The sequence below is a fragment of the Anser brachyrhynchus genome, assembly GCF_964034855.1.
Source record: "Anser brachyrhynchus genome assembly, chromosome: 5".
Lineage (NCBI taxonomy): Eukaryota > Metazoa > Chordata > Aves > Anseriformes > Anatidae > Anser > Anser brachyrhynchus.
Genome location: NC_137699.1, coordinates 38,410,099 through 38,427,906, shown reverse-complemented (window position 1 = coordinate 38,427,906; position 17,808 = coordinate 38,410,099). Strand labels below are relative to the sequence as shown.

At 42.5% G+C, this 17,808-nt stretch overlaps 1 protein-coding gene across 6 annotated transcripts in view; it reads right to left on the bottom strand.

Moving 5' to 3' along the window:
* The window catches only part of MOB2 (MOB kinase activator 2), a 112,523-nt gene that overhangs the window by 34,945 nt on the left and 59,770 nt on the right, over positions 1 to 17,808 (bottom strand). Inside the window, exon 1 of one of the 6 annotated variants that reach the window (XM_080596115.1) lies at positions 3,514 to 3,675. The exons of the other annotated variants lie outside the window; for them this stretch is intronic. Within the exon in view, the coding sequence (XP_080452241.1) occupies positions 3,514 to 3,671 (158 nt within the window). The 5' untranslated portion in view covers positions 3,672 to 3,675. Of the gene's footprint in view, positions 1 to 3,513; positions 3,676 to 17,808 lie in introns of those variants that run through there. 6 annotated transcript variants of the gene reach the window in all.

Below are 17,808 nucleotides of genomic sequence, written 5' to 3'. Positions count from 1 at the left end.
GCATTTATCATTACGAGTGCCCAAAAGGATGCCTTTTGACACACACAACTCGCAGAGTCAGAGGCAAAAATCGTGTCAAACAGAGTACCTGCAGGTAGGCTTCATGGGGGGCTCACAGCACACTGTGAAGCGTGAGATGCTCAAGTTATGCCACAGTAGCCACTGTTGCTTTCTTATAATAGATAAGAAAGAATTTCATCGTGGATTTTACTCTTCCTTCTATTTTCTTTCCCCGATTTTGAAGTTTGAATAGGCTGTACTCCAGGGAAGCATTAGTGCAATATGCATTTGATACAGCAAAGCTAAAATGAAAGACTCCTGTTCTTCTCCTTCCCTCCCCCAAATATGCTGGACCTCCAGCTTCATATAAAGAGGCAAAACTTCTAAAACTTGGCTAACAAATTCTCCCTGGGGACTGTTTAACATATTCGGACCTACTTGCTACACATACACAGAAGTCTCCCTGTAAGTGTTACAACACAACTACTGTTTTCACGGACTTATGTAAATATGGCATGGAAAACAAAACCCTAATTGCAAATTGGCACGAAACTCTAGACTAAGGAGTAAAAGTTGCAATCAGCACAGGAAAGGAGGCTATCTGTGTGAGCATGGTTATTGGTCAGGACTATCTGTGCTTGGGTGGGAAAGGCAAGGGAAAGGAAAAAGGGGAGATGCTGGGAGTGAACTTGGAGAGTTTTCCCAGACAGACGGAGAGCCGCAAAGGAAATACAAGTTTCTCTCCATCTTGGTGCTAAGAAAGGCCTCTTTTCAATACAGCAAATGATTTTATCTGGTAATGTCACATTTAGATGACAGCATAGGGGGAAAAACAATTCAGGAAATAAGCGTGAAATTTATTCTAGGAGGTTTTTCTCCAGGCATGCATTATAAAATATGAAGCACACAGCCTACATTATGTAAGATTAAACACGGGAAACTATTCATTGTAATTCCTGGCACTTACAAAATAATCCCTTAGCTACTACTTCTAAAGAGCAGGGCCACAAAATCCAGAAGTCACCAAACTGACTTGGTTCACGCCCACACCAGTGCACGTTTGCATTCCACATACGATTCAAGACACACAAACACTGCAATTGGATTTCCTAACACCCAGCACAGACCAGAGCCACAGGAGGCCGGCAACAGCTTCTGGCACACAAACCACACCATGAACCGCCCAACTTAAAACCTGAAATAGTTCAGATTTAGAAAACAAATGAAAGCTTTCCAGCAGCAGCCCAGCTGTGCAAGTGCTGCTGGCGTTGCTCAGCCCTGAGGAGAGGCCGCTTCCCAGCTTCGAAGCCGGACCTGTTGGGTTGGTGTGTGTGCACCCACGTGCCTCCTGGATGGACACAGGGCTGCTGTAATGAGTAGCTCAGCACAGACTCACCTCTGCTGAAGTGACAAGGCTGCACTTCAAACAATCTGGAGAGCAGAGGCAGGGACATCCTTCCCTTTGAGGATTCAAACCGAACGGACTGCTGATTTAAGCTTTACATTTTAAATGAAGCTTTACATTTTAAATGAAGCTTTACAGGGCAACTCTTGATGCTTCATTACAGTCAAGGTGCTGCACACAAGATGTGCTCACACAATGCTCTGGGATCTTGGCTGTGCCCACCAGGTCTACCTGCCCGAGAGCTCCCCTGTACCTGCAAAGTCCACCTACAGAGGCGTGGCCACACCATGCTGCCTAGCCGAGATAACCCGCCTGTAATTTTTCTAAAGCTTCTTACAAAAATAGAGTCAGTTTTCATGCTTTTACTTTCTGATCAATTGGCTTAAGTGCATTCACTTACCCATTTGATCTGAACCCCACACTCGGCAGGTATAAAACCTCAAGCACTTTACAAAACCTCACGTGATCTGATGACCTTTGCGATCAAGCCCCTCATAGAAATTCAGGACAGGTCTGGACAAGAAGCAGTGGGATAGCACACTAAGATTAGCTTTTTTTCTGCCCCTGCCTTCCCCCCCCCGCAACGTTGAGGCACTGCACTACCACATGCTGGAAACTCACTGGTTCAATGTGGAACTGGTGGATTAAAAATGGTACACATAGGATTGTCGCTTTTGTATCACATTTGTTGGTTTTGAACAACATTTCTCCAAAATCAAGTCAAGCTAGCCACTGAGCAAAATCATGCTGGTAGTAAAAGAAAGAACGTCCAAAAAAATAAAATATAAGGAAAATAATCACTTCTCCACTCAAAAATAATAAAGCACTTAATTACTTGAATTACTGCAAACTATCAGAAGTATCATTTTCTGGATCAGAATATTTGAAAGTAATCTAAAAAGAAAAAAAATCCTCCTGGAAACTTACAGAGGTCACAAAAAGGTCTACTTACGACAGATTGCCTTCTGAATTATGGCTGAATTATCACAGAGGACACATTATTAGGACACATTTTATTATGGTGGCATGTGCTTGCACTGCTGTAAACCTTGGTTAAGAGGTAAGCATGGATTAAATCAAGAGAGAAACACCATAATATAAAGGAAGCTCCTATGAACCCAAACTTCATCTGATCAAGGAAAAAGAAGAGAAATGGTAGAACACGCATCAGATGACCCCCGAATTTCAAAACTATATTAAGCCAAGCATGGAGAGGAAAAAAAAAAGTGGGCTTAAAAATAACACCATTAAGCACATATGAATTGTTTAACAGCTGTGCTGTATATAAAGCTGTGCAGTCTTGCCCAAAAATCTTCAATTTGCCTACAATTTGTTCCATAGCTAGATTTACACCTTTTTCCCCTCACAATCCCTTACAGCTCTTGAATTGATGTTTATTTACTAGGAAGCAAACGAAAGCAACGGCTGACAGAAGAGCTTGGCTGTTCTGGTTAGACAAGATTGTCATTTGTCATGTTTTAGTAATGCAATAAGAAAATGAGCCATGCCTGCTCTCAGGAGCAGAAGGTACATTTAAGGAGCAAGAAGGTACAAGAAGGAGCATTTAAGGTACAGGACCAAAGTTCAGGACAGTAAACTACTGCATCTCCCAAGACTATTCTGTATGAACGTCACTAAATCTGTCTCCATCCCAGTTTCACTGCCCCACCCCACAAAAAAGAAATTACTACAAACTACTTGTTGGATGCCTCATTTTACATACGTTATCTAAACACTTGCTTTCAGGACTTTGTTCCTAAGTACAGAGACTAGGATAAATGAGTGATAATGTCAAATACAATGATTCCTACTTTACTACAGAGAAATACCATTATCACAAACGTGGCAAAGCCACTTTTTTTTAAATGTTCGATGAAAAATGCTTTATGACTAGGAAAAGGCCCTCAAATAGAAGCATTACTGCTAGGATACATGGGCAGGCAAGTGACCGGAGAGAGAGAAACACTTTGCAATAACAGAAGAGGGGAACTCCGGAGGAATTAGTGGATATTTGAGAAGCCCGAGGTGGGAGTGAAAGCATGATTCTCTCTCTAAAGCAGAGATAAATGAACGCAGATAAAGTTTGACATGCAAGCGACACACATTACCTGAAGTATTTCAGTACTTTTGTAGGTCTCTTATCAGGGAGGTGAAAGCAAATAAATGTATTCATCCTGCACCTTGAGCTACTTCTGCATTTTGAAGGTGCGTTATATGCACCTGACAAACGCTCCAGTACAGTATGTGAACCTTTCTCTTTTGACATTCTGTTCTAGAAAATATTGGAAACTAAGGAAAATACATTGTGTTCCACTATGCAAATAGCAACTTCCCTGTGTAATTATAGTACATCTTGCCGAGAATTGCATCATGACTAGGATGCAACTAAGAGGACAAACATTTAACCACTATTCTTAGTTTGGTACAAAATTTTTCCCACGTTACATAAACACGTACACACCCGCATATGGGCAGCACCATCAGTCTCCTCATTGTTTTTACTTGAAAAGTAAAGAAAAGGAACAGTTATCTTTCATTTCAATAGCTTTATTTTTGCTAGTGCTTTAAAACAGGTAGTAACTTTTCTGATTAGCTTCTTGCACGATTATTCTTCCCTTGTCTTTACCACCATTGTCTTAACTTTCCAGAAGGTGAGACTATAAAACAGGAATAAAAAACAGGCATCAATTCCAAAATATCCTTAAAACTTCAGGAAAATAATTCACTTCTAGATGTGTATTCATAAGAGGGGGCTGTCCAGGAATTTCTCCTGTTTTCATAAAATGAATAGCTGCAGACCTGACGAAGGAAGAAACAGGATGTATTTCCAGTTTACACAAGTTCCCCAGAAGCACCAAGAACAAAATGTAGCAGATTTTTGAAGATACCATCTAAACCTTGCAAGCTTTTCCATACTTCAGCCAGAAGTATGAAACACGCAAAGTTCTTCCGAACACATGCAGCCCTCTATCATTTTCCTTGCACACACCTCTATCAAAGAGTCAGCCAGCTCAGGGTAACCACACCTGAGCAGCAGCACATTAAAAGACGACACAGAACAGCTAAGAAGAAATTATGCCCTGATAAACTAACCTTGGTATATGGATTTGCACTCCACATTCAAGCTTTTGGTAATACTTCAAAATCCAGTTTTTCATTTATTTGGCTGGAAAATGGTAGAATATAGATTCTGCTCACTATTGCTCTCCTACACATTCAGCGTTAGATCTAAAAAAGCATATGAATGTTGCTAAGGATCCAGTTCCAGTCTTCTCCATACATCCAGGCTGTTAGATACGCATATAAAACTATCAGCTTCAAAAGAACTTACCTTTGTGTTCCAGTGGTATATTAAACTGGAAATTAAAAGTGGGGATCCTAACCTAATTGAAAAATCACAGTCAACACGGTGCAGCTTCTTCAAAGGGCCAGGGAGGAGTGAGGAGAAGGACAAGGCATTTTAACTCTACGGGGTGGAACAAAACCTTCATTTGCTTCCCAATTCATGTTCTACGTTTATATAAAGAACACACGGACAACTAAATTCAAGTTTTGAAAAGAAGCCTCCTTTTACCATAAAAAAGTACAGTTGTGGCTTTTAATGAGAAAACATTCAGAACATGTTGCTGCTGCTCCTTTTGAAAGCAATGAAGTTACTTTACTCCACAAATTAAGCTTTGTTTTTTTTGCACATGTGAACGGTCACGTATGTTTGGGGCCTGACCGCGGCTACACTGCTACACTACCTGCACACCTCTGACCAGCAGTTCTCGTACAAAGTATCTTCCTGCTTGCCTTTCCCAGCGACCAAGTTTATAAAGAGCCTAATAAAAGGCCACCTAACTGAAGCAGTATCTGCATCCATCACGACTTGGGTGCATGGCAAAATATAGTGCAGAACCTGAAATACCACCACTGGGCAGTGAAGCTCTGCCATTTATCTGCTGAACTGTGATGGATGCCCATTGCCCCCTACTCCCAGACCTTCCAAACATGCTCAGTACTGCAGACCGTGAAATCCTTCTGCTCTGCTCAACACAGGAGGGAAGGCATAGGGGAGGGAGACCCCTAAACAAAGATGGTTAACTTCCTACACTGAAAGAAAAGCAACAAGGAATGGTACTTTGCCGTTTGAGGATTCAGTAAGTTCTTTTGGAGCCAAACCTCCTCAGATAAAATTTTAACCTTTTAAAGAGACAGCTGAAGAAGGAATAAATTGGCATGGATGCAACACACATACAACGCACAGCTCCTTTCATCTTTTGCTTCATCTTCTCTGATAATGGCTTGTAAAGTGGCTTTAAAAGAGAAGTTGAAATACACAATACTTATCACAACTTAAAATTTAATAGTGACCAGATCTGTGAGGTAGGTACAATCAGCATTGCACATCCATTCCTGGGGTTGACTTCAACTGTTGTAATCTTGTAGACAAACTAAGTAGTTATGTCCCCACCATGGTTTTTGTAGCTTACATATTCTAATTGTTTCACAATGAAAATGTGCTTTTTTGATCCGAGAAGATATTCTGCCTATACAAATATAAATACGCTAGCAAAGAGCAGCTGCTACTGTAGACAGCACTTCCCATGAAATCTGTGCTTTGCACAAGGATTTTGAAAGTCACCCTTCACCCATGCCTCTGAGCTGTCCAAGTAAAACAAGCTATACTGGTTAAAAAATATATTTTGCCTGTAACTACGCTTGACTTTCTTCCAGTGCAGGTGTACGCTCAAGTCTTCTTCACAGCCCAGCCAACAGCCGCCAGCAGACATTTGGAGCACAGACAAGATGCAGGCAGGTAACGCCCAGCTTTTCCCCGGATGACTCACGCATTTCCTCCAGCAGCACACAGGGCACCTGCCGGGCGCTTCCCCGAAAAGCCTGATTTACTGGGGTTGCGCAAGTCGCACACGCTGCACGTGCAGGGGACGGTGCAGCCACCTACCTCCTGTTTGGGAGCCCACAGAAGATAGCAGCCAAGACAGGGCGGCTGCCCCAGACAGGACATCTTCTGTCCATAACTTGTTTCCAGGGGCCCTTGGGGAAGCAGGGACAATTCAGAGTGGGCCATTGAATGAGCTCCCAGACGCTCGGGTACACCACAGTCACCAGATCAGTACGCTTCAGGGCCAGGACAAGCCTCCAGTTCTTCTCTGCCTTCCATCTCTTTACCTCTGTAATGAACCTAAGGCTTCGTTAGCTGAAGCACACCTTCCAGAAAGGCATCTGGGCTCAACTTCTACTCTGACAAGAAGGAAAAATCAGTTCAGTTCCGTGATTTGTTTGAATAGCTGATCACATCCATTGTTAAAACGCACACCCTTTGAGTATTTGAAGCATCCTATCTTTAGCATCCTTTTGTTACCAATTACAAATAGATTATAGCTTTTTTTTAAACTTTATTAGCTAGATATCACATTCACCTCTTAACCTTCTTTTTTTTTAAAAAAAAAAATAAATCTCCTTATGCCTCATTATTAGAAATCTTTTTTTCCAATCTTTAAATACTGCAGCTCCTTTCCGCCTTTCTAACTTAGAAGGGATCCAAGTGCCTACTCAAGGCAACGTGAGCATGACTGATCAAAAGATTTGAAGCTATTCTTTGAATCTTAATAGGGATGAACAAGCACACAGAACTTTATCTGGATCTTCATTCCCCAACAGATTAAAAGAACATTACTTCATTTAATAATGCTGCAAGGTTAAAACGTTTAAGTTCCTAACATTTACAAATTCAGAAAATACTTACATCCTAAGGCACCAGGAAAAATGCTAGTACTCATTATTTGAGCAAGCAAAGAAAAATCTATGAAGTCAATTTACTTTCATTCTCCAGACAAAAGAGCTATAAATGTAAAATAGTCCTTGTTTTATAAATATTTAATCAGCTTAGTAACAATTAAGACCATCTCACCCCACACGGGTTGTGCTACCTTTGATTAAAAAACTCAAGGAGAAAAAAAAAAAGTTTTTTCTTATAAATCCATTTTCTTCACTCTCTCATTCAGAGTCATGGAAGGGGGAAAAAGCTGCAGCACGATCATTGGAAATCAGGTTGCAAGAAACAAAGGGAGAGCACATTGCAAAAAAGTTCTGCCCTCTTCCAGGTAGAAATAGCTCTTTATCACTGCTTGGTTCCGCTGCAGTCCTTGAATACCCTCGAGCAAAGGAGCAGTACTGATTCAAGGCAAACTATCTGACCCGAGGGACTCTGTAGAAGGGAGGGGGGAAGATGATCCAGCCAGAAACTTGAATGAGTGCATCTTATCATCTGCTAATACGGCCATTAACATGGAAAGCTGCTCAGTTCCACTTTCCTGCCTGCTGTCCCAACGCCTTCCTCATCCTCCCCTCGGGCTCAAAGAGGAGATGGGTTCTGCCACCCTTTACAAGGAACACACTCGAGCAGCAGCAAGAGAATCTCCAAAACAAGTTGTGCCCCCCGTTCCCTCGATACCATCCTTGTCACACTTGACCAAGGCTATTCTGAACCTGCAGAACTTGGGAGAAAAACATACCCATCCCTGAGCTCGCTGAAAAGCATTACCCACACCACACTCGGCACACTTCAAGGCTTGCTGGGCTGCCTGGTGGGTGAGAAACAAAGGGCACACCAGACCGCCGTCGTGCGAGTCAGGACGTGCACAGGTTTCCAGCTTCCACACCTTGAGCCTCTACCGCGAGCAAAAGCTGCAGTTTCCCCCGCTTCGTTTATTGCTCATTTCCACTCCAGACAATCAACTGCCAACAGAACTTGAAAGCCCACGCTGTCTCACCATGCAACAAAGGAAACCAGATCATCCTCCCGTACAGCACACATCTGCTTTTGTACCACAACTCCTATTAGCAGACTGTTGATTAAGAAAAACATATTGGCAATGAGAAACAGATCAGCAGCTTGGCATTTGTTCTACTTGTGCAACCTTTCAGAAACAGCCCTGCATTGCAATGAAAGCAACAAACATCTGCTATGTGCAAATATAAATATTAGAGAATCCAAAAGATGCAATGTTGTTCAAAAATTGGCTGAATGGATACAGAGAAACCTTACCAGACCATCATTCAGACACTTAAATGGAACTTTTTAATTCCTAAAACCACAGTAACAGTAAACTAATATTTCAATAGGGCTTATGTAGTCAATAAAAGTATCACTGATCCCTCTCTTAAGAGTGTTCTTCAGTAGTCTACCAACACAAAATGCTCATTGGGATCTCTGAAACCCAGCGAGGCATCTTTTGGTGCTAGAGCCAAACCGCTTCCCATTCCTTCCTTCCTGCTCAACCCAACTGGAAACTGCATTTTCACAGCGACGGCTTCCTGCTAGCCCAGGAACCAGCTCACCGTGGGGTGACTGCAGTTGCTTGGTCTGTAGACAAACAGCAGAAACACACCTAGGGATAGGAAGTCAAGTCAGGGGAGGTTTGCCGCTGTGCTGTCAAACTGCATGCCTGTGCTAATAGCTCCACACACGTGCTTGCGAACAAAACAAAGAACAATTCCCAATGTGTACAACTACATCAGTTCCTATAAACGAGAGTGATAAGACTGAACAGAGAAAAATTACACGCAGCTCCTTGATCCATTGTTCCATGCTACAAGGATGTTGTGTTAAATATCACTGTAGGAGGAAGTCAAAGCTGCTCCGGAACACAGGAAAATACTTGGAGAAACAGGAGACTTGGACTTGAGAGGGGCAATCCAGTGGAGCTGCTCAGCACACTGTGTTGGAACAGCTGGAGAAGCACACCAGATTCCCAGAAGACACTCATCTCCTCCCAGTCTTGCAGTTTTCTGACAAAAAGTGTCACCACCCTTGGTACAAGCCAGAAACTAAAGGATCGCTCCAAGTGGTCCAAGTGGTAACAATAAGAGAAAAAGAGTCAAGCACGAGCATTATGTCTGAACCTAATTCTGAACAGAGCATTACTCTCCTAAGGACAAGACGAAACATGCTTAAAGAAACAAATAGTTTATAAACGTTTTAAAAGCCTCCCTCAGATACAGATGGATCTATGTTGAAATTACACCGCTGTACTCCAATGTGCTTACTGGAAAACAGAAACTGCAATTATTTTTCAAGACAATGACAACATTTTACCTGCATTGTAATATAGCTTGAATCCATTTATGTTAGAGACATTACCATACTATAGAGCAGACTTATGATAAACTATGCGATGCACACAGGAGACACTTTTTACCTCCTATCAAGAAAGTCACGGTAACGAGGCTGAAAACCTATTAACCTGATTAACCTATCTAGACTTTCAATGCATGTCAAATATCAAAAGTTCAAATTATTTATCCAGTCTGCTAATTCCTCTGCAACAGTAAGAAACTCTCCCTCAATCCTATTCCCTACAGAACCACTACAGTCGGGCTGCAAGCTGATGGACAGAGCAGAAGCAGCAAATATGCACTCCGATCCTTGTAGGAACACCACAGAGGAAAGGGAACTACGAAGTCCACAACCGCCCTCTAAAAAAGCCCCAAACCTCGCTTTTAGTCCTCGAGCAATATTTAGGGGAGCTGTTACTAATTCATAGACCTTTCTAATACCCAGTGACGTGCTACTCTATAAATTAACGTGTCTGAGCACCGCAATGCCTCTGTTACTCATGTTTGCTCAGTATCGACTGCAGAATTCTCCCAAAGAGAGCAAATGTTAAGTATGATTTTTTTCCTTACATGGAAAACATAAAGATGAGACGCAGCCAGTGCTCTAAGTCAGAAGAAAACTCATTCTGCTCTTCTTATCCTGTCCATTTTATTGCTGTTGATTAGTGCTGCACTTGGAAAGGGCCACGACTATTTTGTGAGTGGCTTAAGCAAGCACTCCTCCCCGCTGCTATCTTCTCTGGGCCTTGCAAAAGTCAAACCTTCAAAGTTCAATAATCTGTGACAAAACCCAGCCTGTAAAACTGCAAACAGCAGGGTTAAGATGACATCCCACAAAAAAAAAAGGAAGATTAAGAATTTCTTTTATGCTTTGGAGATTAGGTCGAAGTGCCATAATAAAAAGATGCTTCCAGCTCTTTATCACCTTTCGTACATTCTCTATCCCATAAAACTCTCAGGGTGAGCCCCCATGAGCCAGACTGCCTGCCACCTTGCCAAGGGTTGAGCCGAGGACCTGGCTGCAGCCTTCCGCTGTTTGCACGCTCGCTTTCAGGCTGCCACAGCAGCAGCCGATGCAGGCATGGAGTCACTGCCTGTCTTTTGTTTTTCAGAACAAGGAGAAAACACATTTTTTCCCCTCCCTCGTCTGGGAAACAGGAAATAGATTCTTATAAAGGCTCTCCCACATACAGACAGGGCAGGAAAAAGGTGGAGTTTGGCAACATTAAGATTTGTTCTTCAAATGCAGACCAGTAATTATTCTAAGGTAAGCGACAGGATGGCTGGGCTTACCGGTGTTTACCCACTCCGGTGCTGCTGTTTTCAAATTTATTTATATTTCAAGCAGACTTGCTTATAAATGTACAAAATCATTTATTTTTACCCAAGTTTTCAGGTGGTTAGACTCTTGCAGAGACTTTATGTACCTATACATAAAGGCAACCAAAGCAAAGAAATATGCCTGCCTAAATAACTGTACAAGTTAATTAGTTCACAAGCTCCTTATAAAGTGGCTAGACATTTTATCCCCATTTTATAAATGAGGCTGTACTGTTTCAAGTGCAGAATATCGCTCCCCAGAGCATGCAGAAAGTTCCACACCTCCACTTCAGCAGCCATAAATGAGCAGCAATATTGTCTTTAGCTCAAGGGGGAAAGAAAATCGTTAGGACAGAAAAGTATGCGGATTTTCTAGGAATGTCAGTTACTTGATAGCTGTTAACTTCTGGTGGCTGGAAGGTCTGAGAGAGATCTTCCCACTGGTCGGATGTATTCCAGGGTCTTACATTAAGAACCAATAACAGGAGAGGAGTTGGCAGGATCAGACAGAAGACTCTCCAGTGAAAGATCCTGAGATGCTGGGTTGACACTGTGTTTGCATGAGCTACCCAAAAAATTCCTGCAAGTACTAAGAACAAAGCTCAGTTGGCCTTTGCTTCTACATGGGATGTCCTACCCCTACTTTTAAACACAGAAGTTTGTATGAGATCAGTTTTCGTAATATACTCTGAATTAGTTCTAGGTTTAGAACTTTTTAAAAGCTTTTCATCATACGGGGAGGCACAATTTGGATTTAAAAAAAAGTTTTATATAATTACTGTCTCAAACCAGATATCTTGCAAAATGAAGAAAATAAATTTAAGTGTGCTCAGTATCCAGCTCTTTCAGTTTACCCTGCCTATATTGAGAACAGCTCCAATGTGCACAGGCTGCAATTAATCAGCAGTTCTCAAAGTGGTTTAAATCACGTTTTTCTTCCCTAGCATATGCCTCCAACATGAATTTACCTATGTCCAAATCACATATTCCTCCATCACAGCATACCTACCACGAGCTCCGGCTTACACCAGTGTGGTCCATGCATCCATCCCCTCCACCAGTTTGTCCCCCTTCCCTCACGCACAAATTCCCAGCTCCCCACCTGTTCCAGGTAGCTCTAAGCGCAAAAAGAAGACTCAACTATCTCTCCAGCTTCTAGTCTCCGGCCAACAAGCTCTCCTGCCTTGTCCTTTGCCGTCGCTGCCTACCTTTTCTTCTCTATCTCCTGGTCTCTGCAGAGACAGTGGGAAGGAGCACGCCATGTGGTCGGTTCACCCAAGAAAGGGGACTGTCAGGAGCTCGGGGCAGAGAAGCTCTGCCAGAAACAAACCACTCATGGCACAGGGTCCTGCGTGGAATGGCTCTGCCTGCACCGCTCTTGGCTCCCAGGTCACCTCCAAACGGCATCGGCATTGGTTTCAGAGTTCAAGACATTCCCAGAAGGCATTTCATACCCGAAGCTACTATAAGATAGTTTTCAGATCATGAAGACTTCTCTAAAACAACAGCCAGCCGATACGTAAATCTGTCCAGTCCCTGCCATGATGGATGACAGGAGGGAGACAAACGAAGCCAGTAAATAGTACTCTTCTGTTAAAGAGGTGCTACAGACCTAGAAAAATCGCATTTTTTAAACAGCGCTTTTTAAAACCGTACACTGCAACACAAAGAGACAGGTCCCTCATGAAATAAGGGGTCAGTACAACCAGCACCAACAAAGGGCAACACTCCTCTGGCACCACAGTTAATGTAAAAGTGCAGTACTTGCTCAGGTACCTCCGGAGACCTCAGTAATTTTGGAGCTGTGCGAGCTGAGGTATGGCTCACGTCTGCATCTGTCCTCCTCTGAAGCCATGGCTCCCCACTCCATCGCACCACGCACTGGGATGGCTGTGTTATCTACCTGCACACAAGGCTTCCTGTGTTCAAACTGCTTACAGCGCTAACCCAGAGGGGAGTCAATCTCAGAAAGCCATATTCCAACCACTGAGAAATCAATTTGCATTTGACAAAGATGGAATAAACCTGTAAAAAACATCTAACTTGTTCCAGCTGCTGAATAGCTACCTCATTTTTTGTTTGCTGAGGTCCAAATAGCCTTTAGAACCAAAAAAAGACTTTTTCATAAACTTAAGTACAGTAAGAATACTGAGCATACTACAGAGCACATCATTTAACCCCTATAAAAATATTTAAATGTGATCAATATAGTTCCTCTTCAAAGCATTCTCTGAGCATCAACCACTACAAAAATCCCTCAAAACAGGCTCTACGAAATCAAATTATAACAAAAAAATGTTTAGATTCCCCTCAGAAAACTACAGTACTACTGTGCCAAGAATATACTCGTAACTAGAACAGAGTAGGAAAGCAAAGACTTGTCTGCAAAAAGAACAGGTTTAGCTCTTTGGAGTACTGCAGTAGCTTTATGATGGCCATGAAATAAAGCTACAAGCCAATAAACCTGACACACAGAAAGCCAGCGTGGAGCTGTCAGCCACCTAACATTCGGCATTAGTATCCCTCCTGCCAATGCAGATGCTTCTTTATCTTTAGCATCCTTCGGCATTGCTGCTCTTCTCTCCCACACATCGTAAAGAAGCCACATTTTCTTTTAGCAGAGTTAGCAGCAAAATGAAATGAGTGATGTTTCGTCTTACATGCTTGGCAGGATGGAGCTTTGTTAATGATTTTTATCTTCCATTCGCAAGTTCTGCTTTTTCTTTTTTGGCTTTAGAGTGGACCATACTCAAGAATCCCCTTCATACAGCTATGAGGGAAGAAACCTCAACTTACATCATCATTACTGTAGGTACAGGGTGACAGCTGGTAAAGGAAGAAAACAAGTTCCCATTGTATCGCAATGGAAAGCTTGAATTCACTGAAAAAGCAATTAAAATGGCTATATTTAATACATTTGTCCATTACGATCTCACGTAACTATATTCCAGTTAAAAGCTCTGGTTCTCAGCATCTCAGAGGGAAGAAGCAGAAACAAACTGCCTGCCGCAGCTCAAACTGCGGAACCTGCGATTCACAGCAACTGGTGTAAAAGTTTAGAGTTAATTTACAGCCTCTAATTATTATTAAGGGGCTATAAATGGGGACCTTAATAGTTCTGGTGTAGAAGAGATCAATTACATGGCTACTTTTAGTAGGCACTTCTTGCCCTGCGTGTATACTGCCTTCATTATAAGCCCTGACCACACTACACGCTCCATGAGGCTGTTTAGAGTAAGGGAGGGCAGAAAAACACAGAAGGTGCCAAAAACCAAAACAAACACAGAAGTCAAGTGTCAATTACGTGTTTTGTTGTTTCTCGTCCTGGCCCAAGGTTGTAACAAGCCCTTTGTAGCACTCAGATCCTAATATGAGCATTTATCACTGTGTGAGATTCTGTGTAAGAGATGACAGCTTCGCTGAATTTGTGCCACAGCATTGTTTTATATCAAAAGGCAAGACGTTTCCAGTTAGTAAGCGCACACACCATAGGGGAAAAAAAAATCAGGAATACACACATGCCACAACACATCCTGGAGATGTTTCTGGTTCTTCAGAGGTGTTGCTGTTAGCTGCACAGAGCTAACCTATGGGAATGAATATATACTCCTAAAGGCTGTTGTTTGATTTAACTGCGTCAAACTGCAGGAAACTAACTGAAGAGGCCAGAGTTAAGGGTAAGCATTAAAATGAGCATCTTCGTATGTTATAGCCTGAAATTTTTTATTTCTTAATCACTTTTCCACATAAAAGCAACAAAGATTTTTCCAGCTACAATATCATCTGGCAAGTGTTTCAGCTTCAGAATTACATGACAATATCAGTCTACGCTGTATGGTCCACTGATCCGAGTAACTGGTTGATTGAGAGGCTACCTAAAAACTATTTTATAGTTAAATGTATATTTTCCCCAGTCATCTGCAGCATTCGCCATGAAGAAGGCTCAGTTCCAAACCCATATTTGGGAATAGCTCTATTAATATAACAACAATGACTCACAGTGCAACTTCTAATGAAATCTCCTATTTAGAAGCATTGAGTTTATAATACTTTCCCCATATAAGGCCTAAAGTCGAAATCTTTACACATACATCGTTAATGAAAATAAAAGTGCTTAAACTACTTTCGCCTGCTCAAACATGCAAGAAAAAAAATCCCAAAAGAAAACACATGTGAGATCATAAATCTTGCGCTGTAGGACAAACGCTACCGGAGCAGCCAGAGGACAGCTGCCACAAAATCAGTACCCACAATCCTTACAAAAGCTCTCCCGTCGCTGAAGGTGGGGAATACTCCGTCATCTCGGCGTTACGGTTCGAGAAGAACCACTGCCAGCTTCAGAGAATGGAAGAGCAAACCTGGAGCTCCTCGACAAGGGAGCACGAAGAGCTGTGGCTGACCAAGAGAGCATGAGGTCCCCTCAAGTCACCGGTGCTGGCGTGACATCTCGGCTTACGCTTGTTTGACACCAGAAAGCATTTTAAAGAAGACTCTCCAAAAACGGATTGCCAGTGCAACAAAAAGCAAAGTGGATAATGCACATTTTTTGGCCTTAGGCTGACAAACGTTTGCTATGCTTTCCAAGGATAACAGCCTGCGTTACTACCCTTACATTTTCCCTTTTTCAAGGGTAGGAACTGCAGTAATTTGGGAGGATTGTAAAACAGTTCAAACAGCTGCTTCTCCTCAGATAAGATATTTGGGTGTTCGTATTACTTCTGTCTGCCAGATGAACTATTTTAACAGGCTTTCACGAGCTGCTTGTCACATCCTTTAATACCGGTTTTCCTGCAGTTGCAATGACCCTTAAAAAAAAGCTCTCTGAAATAGACTTACTTTGCTCTTTCTTGTTTCTACATTTTTGGGCAAAAGAAATGCAAGACACTACTTTTTCTCCCTGGCTTGTTTTGCGTCAGTACAAGAGGGAAGCATACGAGAAAAATAAATTCCTTTTCAATTTCAGTGCTTGGCTCAAAATCAAGAGTCATTAGTTTAAATCAGTGGCTCGGAGCAGAGGAAACAGATCTTGAGGCCAACAATATTTTATCAGAGTTGGTTGAACATCCATTAATCTTTAAGGAATTCCTAAATATTTCTTCCCTGTCCAACCAGGATTTGTTTCAAGACATCGCTTACTTCTGCCTTTGATTACATAAAATCACCTTCAAGTACACACAGTCCTGAGATAAAGGTGGCAAAAAGCATCTCCACTGTTCTGTTCCAGGTCTGCTTTTTTTGGAGACCAGGACTCAGCGAGCATTTTCAGAAGGACCCAGGACAGCACAGGGCAGGGAGATGTCAAGCTATTTGACTTCTCAGTTAGACCCTGGTATGACAAGCTGAACACAAACTTTCCAGAAAGCTGAGCAAGTGCTCCTCAGCAGTGACAGCACTGAAGCTAGCTGCAAACACGTCATTTTCAAGTCTTCCTCCCTGCAGATTTCCGAACGCACAATCTAGCTATGCTCCCTTTGCACCGAAAGCATCCCAGGTAAACACTGCCACACAGACAATATTCAGCAGCACAGAATCTGGTAATGGAAAGGAGGGAAGGTCAAATAATTCAATTAACATTTAAACATTTTACTTTTTGCTACACGTTTGTTTCAGTGAATAACCTCTTTTACATGCTGTTTGGTTTCCATTACCAGCTGTTTGGGATGGCTGCTATGCATGAGTTGCAGAGATAATTGCTCACAGTCTTAACAGTCATCTTCAGGCTGTTCTCAAGTCTCTAAACCTTCAGAGGTTTAGAAAATATTGCAGACCAAGTGCCCCTTGCCAAAATAACTGGGCCAATCAGCAGAGTGATGAGGCATCGCAGAGCAGTGCCCCCAGAAATCCCAATTCGGGTGCGACTGTACTTAGCAGACTGTTTCTCAGGGTATCCTGGGATGTTTAAAGCAAGGTCAGCAAGTTGCCAGCTGCCCAAGGGAGCTCTCCACTTCTGTAATTGCAGAAAACTGCAGGCAGAGTGAAAGTACACTGGCACGGACACAGCTCTGTCCCCACCTGTGAAGGAAGGCATAGGCCCATACATAATGCTTTTGAAAGGCACACTAAACTTAGGTCACCCCACCAATGTTCAAGCTGCATACTTGCTTCGGGTGGGTTGAGGTCATATCTTGTAAGATGCGTGCTTGGATTTACACCCTTCCTTAAGTCATTAGGAGAGGAGATAGCGGAAGTAGATGGGCAATAACCAGCACTCGCTATCTGACACCTTACCAGTGTGCAAAGACTTCGGCTGCCACCAATTCCAAATGCTAAAGGAACAGGACAGAAGTTTAAAAAAACACCAAAACACAGCATTTGCCAAGAGAAAACATACTGAAATAGTTATAGCACCAGTGCATTTTCCGCTGCCAATAAACACAGCACCGAGCAAATAAAGGGATATCATCCAACTTAAGATGACCTTCAAAAGAAATTGTTTAAAAAGAGATATTGCAACGCGAAGAAATAGAACCAGCACACTCCAGGCTAGCTTGTAACAGCAAAGCTGACTTAACATTGCCAGAAAGAAGCTGGCAGGTAAAGGTTCCTACTTCAGTCTCAGCAAGATGGTGTAGGTGGTCTCACCCACCAGAGGTGTCTCTCCACAAACACACATAACCATCACCTGCTTAAGAAAGCAAAAGCAAACTTGTCCACATCCAGTGACAGCAACACAAGGAAAACCTACAAATCACCACCCCTAAGTGAAAGTCTGGACTTTGTATGAGTTTCCAATTCACACACGTACAGCTCTAACACTAGCATCAACCAAGGTGCAATGAAATAGGAGCAAGGTGAGGCAGGGGGAGCTTTTGGCTGGCACTGGATTTGAAAACGTTTTCAAATATCTTCGCTTCCCTTGCGGTCTTCATCCTTCTTGTGAGTTCACAAAGTGCAATCAGTGCCTGACCGAATTATACCCAAAGAAAAGACTAATTATTGTGATGACTCTTGCTCATCCA